Raw genomic sequence first — 4007 nt, 5'->3', positions numbered from 1 at the left:
GCTATGCCCACAGTCATATATGCAGTCGGGTGAAATCGTGATCATGGCCAATCAAAGAGTAAAATGGGCTCCCTAGGGCCAGATAAGCAAGATGATCTACCAAGGGGTTGACGTCGAACACAGTTGCGCATTGCACCTTCATCGTCAACTGTCGAAAATCATTGAAACATGACGCTTCTAGAACCTCTTGAGCGTAAAACAGAGAATCTGTCGAATTTGGAGACTAGACTGCTCTTGCTAACCTCCAGCGCTTCATGTGCTAATATAAATGAGCGCGCTTGAACGAAACATTTGCGACGAAATACAGAACTCTTAACTCTTCAGAAATGAAGCAAATAACAAGTATTCCTCGCCTGGTTTTATATCCCCCGCCCTCTTCTATACCCCTCGACTCTTGAATGAAAGCTAAGCAGGTCCTTTCAAATTTCCCAAAAACACAACGAGCACCGCGCAATAAGCACTCGTTCCAACGAAGATTTCCTGGGTACCCGCTTCCGTAAGTAGACTTATCATGACGCTGAAAAGAAAGACGAATGCGAGCGCGATAAATGCCATCCATCCTGGCTCCATATTGACCGTCAAAAAGAGAATTACAGGTATGACCAGTATCAATACTGTCATGCAAACAACCAGTAGTTTGGCAAACATGCTGATGCGGAAAGTAGAGAAGGACTTGACCGTCTTTTCTGTAGGGTTGTTGCGTTTAGGTTTGGCGAGCAGGTACTTCTGAGGCGTTGGTTAGCAGATTGCAGTGCATGGTTCAGAATTTGGGAAGTGCAAAGGATAGAACCAACTTGGAACCACGATATTGGCCGGGTGTTCAAATTATCCTCAACAAATCTTTCCAATCGGTTGCTCTGTGGGGCAACGAGCGAGATGAAATCCTCCGGTTGACGCATCCATTCGCATTGTTCGAGACCCAACAGCTTCTCCCCGCAAAACCATCTATAAACAGACAAGTGATCTTTCTCTGGTGTCGGCGAAAATGATTTCAGCTTCTGGAATTGTATCAAAAGTGCACCTTCTATAGTATTAACTCAAGACGAAACAAATCAATCCGGGAGTTATGATTTACCATAAGCGAGTAACTCTTGATTCAAACTGAGAATTATCTCCTCTCGCTCAGACCCAAGCTCCATAGCTTCAGCTTGAGAAATGTCCCTGAGTCGGTCCGATGTATCTCCGTTTGTCGCATCACTCACGTCTAAGCCATGAAGCTGTTTCTCTAGTGCCGCGATCTTGATCGTTCGGAATAATAATACTCTTGCGTGAAGAGATGCGAACCCACGATAGATACTGAAATTATCGCACTTTTCAAGAAAGCTTGCGACTTGTGACCAACCTTTTGGCTGTTCTCGGTCTGCAATGATAATTAAAATGAGGGTCTTATTGATGGATAGAAGACACTCACAAGTTGGATATTCTAACCGGTCATATTCATCTTGGTAAACATTTGCTCGCCGGGGTTGTTTGTCTGGAAAGACATTTTTGATTGATTTGATGCATCTTATGAGTCTATGCGACCATAGCGATATACTAGACTGGCAAGGGATGTCTAGGAAGAGTTAATCAACATCCATGTATGGTCTGCGATATTGGGTACTTTGATCAGAGGACGCAAGTCCTTCAACGTCTGCTTCAACGTCTATCGTCATCGAATACGGGGGGGTAAGCGGCCTGCTGGTCGTCCCCTGATTGAAGGAGGGCCTCGCCATTGAATGCATCTCCAAACAGTTTCCAATACCCTTCTCGGCCATGTCTACACTTTTCGAATAGGAATGTGACTTGGGAATCATTTGTTCTGGGTTCAATGCGGATAGAGCCATTTTGAAACCTAAAAGTGAGCATATCGAAGAAGTTTCAAAGGCCAGCCAGCATGTAGCCTTTATTTATACTTCCCTCCAGGTGACAGTTTCGAAGGTTGTATGTAAGGCAGAATACAATGCTGTTTCCTGAATACTCAAGAGTCAGTTCCCATCTCCTATCGTCCACTCATGTTGTATCGTCTCTATGAGGCTTCAGGCTCGAACACCATAATAAGCCGCCACTGGGCTATGTGAGTGCAACCCAAATATGCAAATTCATTACACTGAAATGAAGTATTGGTTGAATTATGTAGCGATAAACCACACCGAGTCCTGTACACGGTATAAGTACTTTAACCGGGCGAGGATGCCTCTGATTGTTTCGAACATGATCCAATAATTGGACTATCGTTAGGTATCGTTGCGTTGTTCTCTCCTTTTCTGCATCAGAGCTGCGGGATGCGAGAATCGATGGCATTTTTCCTCATTCGCAGATTCGAGAACCAAAGGTCGCATTAATAGTATGACTTTGACGGTATTTCTGCCATTTCTGAAAATAGTTGGCGCACGCAGACAGCAACATCTAGGAATTAGAATATGTTACCATTCAAGCCGCATGATGAAACTTTTAAGTACTACTTAAATGATACATAGCGCCCCCGGAGTCTTCATTATCTTGTCCAATGAGATTGAAAACGCCAGGTCAGCGGTTTCCATTCAGCCATCGAAGTTTCTGTAGTACTATAGCCTTGTAGTGCATGGTATTGTGATAGATATATGTAAGATTACAAGGCCTCGGTAAGGATTCCAACGTTACACCAGGAATGTCAACCTCACATTACCACGAAAGCAACACAACAAAGTATCCACGATTCGAAGATCATTGAAATATCGATTGTGTCAGAATCGCGTAGACAACTCATCTACTCACTCTCCCCTATCACACAACGCGGATTGAATCTCACTCCTCAACGATCCTGAAACGCGGCCTTAGAAGCGCGTACCGTGGACGAATTCCTCCTCGATATAGAACAGAACTACTGTACATCTGCCACCTCGATACACTGTTCCGATCCCGCCATTAAAAACAACATCGATCCCAGCCGAAACAATTTCAAGCGACAACATACTCGAAGAACCATCTGATTACGACGTTTGGAATGAATTTCCTGACCAGATACAAGGAAAGGGCGGGGTAAAGTGTGAATGCACGATCGCTTGGAGTTCCATTCTAGTCTCTTCAATGACGTGTCTAGGTCGTTATCTATGCATTTGCAATCGCTCTGCATCGGCAGATAATGCTTTCGACAACGATATCATAACAGCATGACTCGCACATCGCGCGACTACCTGACGACAAATTCTCAATCTCTCGACATTCAATGCGAAACACTCTCTTGTTTTGGAAAAGTCCCTATCGGGTGCCCTCACCAACGCCGCTGCACTACGATTGTAGGAGGGATTGAAGCTCAAGGAAACACTTCCCATGTCCATGATAGCACATGAATAACTTCCAAAGCCGTGCTGGGTTCATGAAAGAAAGGCCAGATGCGTCACTCAAGCACATCATCGAGAGACAAACCTTCCCAAACAAAACTGCGATGTATAGTCAAGAGGGATCATCACAACTAGCAACGTCTTCACTAAAAGTTACCCCATCACTGGAAATTTATCTGTTCAAAACATGGAGCGGAAGAGGTACGAAAGATGATGTGGCCTTGAAAGGATTTCATTATAGCGGTGCGTGTGAAAGCTCTATCAATCTGTTTATTTTTCCCATCCATTCCTACTCCCGCAGAATGCTAAAGTCAACCCATCTAATCCGTTTCAGTAGGATCGTCCGTTCCAGTAGAATCGTCCTTGAGATTATTAGTTTTAGATAATCAGAGGCGAGATAAAGATCAACTTACTTCAACAATAGGTTCTTCTACTGTACCAACAGTACCTCTTGTGTAGTCTTCCACCACCGGAGCCTCGATTGAAAGGGTAGACATGTTGTCAGAACTGGTGTTCGGCTTTGTCTGTTAATTTTGGATAACCAGAAACGAGATGAAGATCAACTCACTTCAACAACAGGTTCATCTACCGTACCAACAGTACCTCTTGTGTAATCTTCCATCAATTGGAACTCGATTGAAATGGTAAGCATCTTGATGAAGCTAGTGCTGAGATCTTTCGGAGTGAGTCGTGGGTGGAAATGGA

General features: G+C 44.2%; 1 protein-coding gene across 1 annotated transcript; it reads right to left on the bottom strand.

Moving 5' to 3' along the window:
- Positions 1 to 405: 405 nt before the first annotated feature.
- Positions 406 to 1486, bottom strand: EAE97_008129 (uncharacterized protein; the record flags this gene model as incomplete). The annotated part of the gene is made up of 4 exons (XM_038878643.1): positions 406 to 726; positions 795 to 1024; positions 1076 to 1360; positions 1429 to 1486. 4 exons carry the CDS (start codon positions 1484 to 1486, stop codon positions 406 to 408), a joined length of 894 nt encoding a protein of 297 aa, XP_038730323.1.
- Between the last annotated feature and the right edge of the window lie 2521 nt (positions 1487 to 4007).

The sequence above is a fragment of the Botrytis byssoidea genome (assembly GCF_014898295.1).
Source record: "Botrytis byssoidea strain MUCL 94 chromosome Unknown BBYS_017, whole genome shotgun sequence".
In the NCBI taxonomy this organism is placed as follows: Eukaryota; Fungi; Ascomycota; class Leotiomycetes; order Helotiales; family Sclerotiniaceae; genus Botrytis; species Botrytis byssoidea.
Note: the sequence above shows the minus strand (reverse complement) of the source record. Positions and strands in the feature narration are given on the sequence as shown.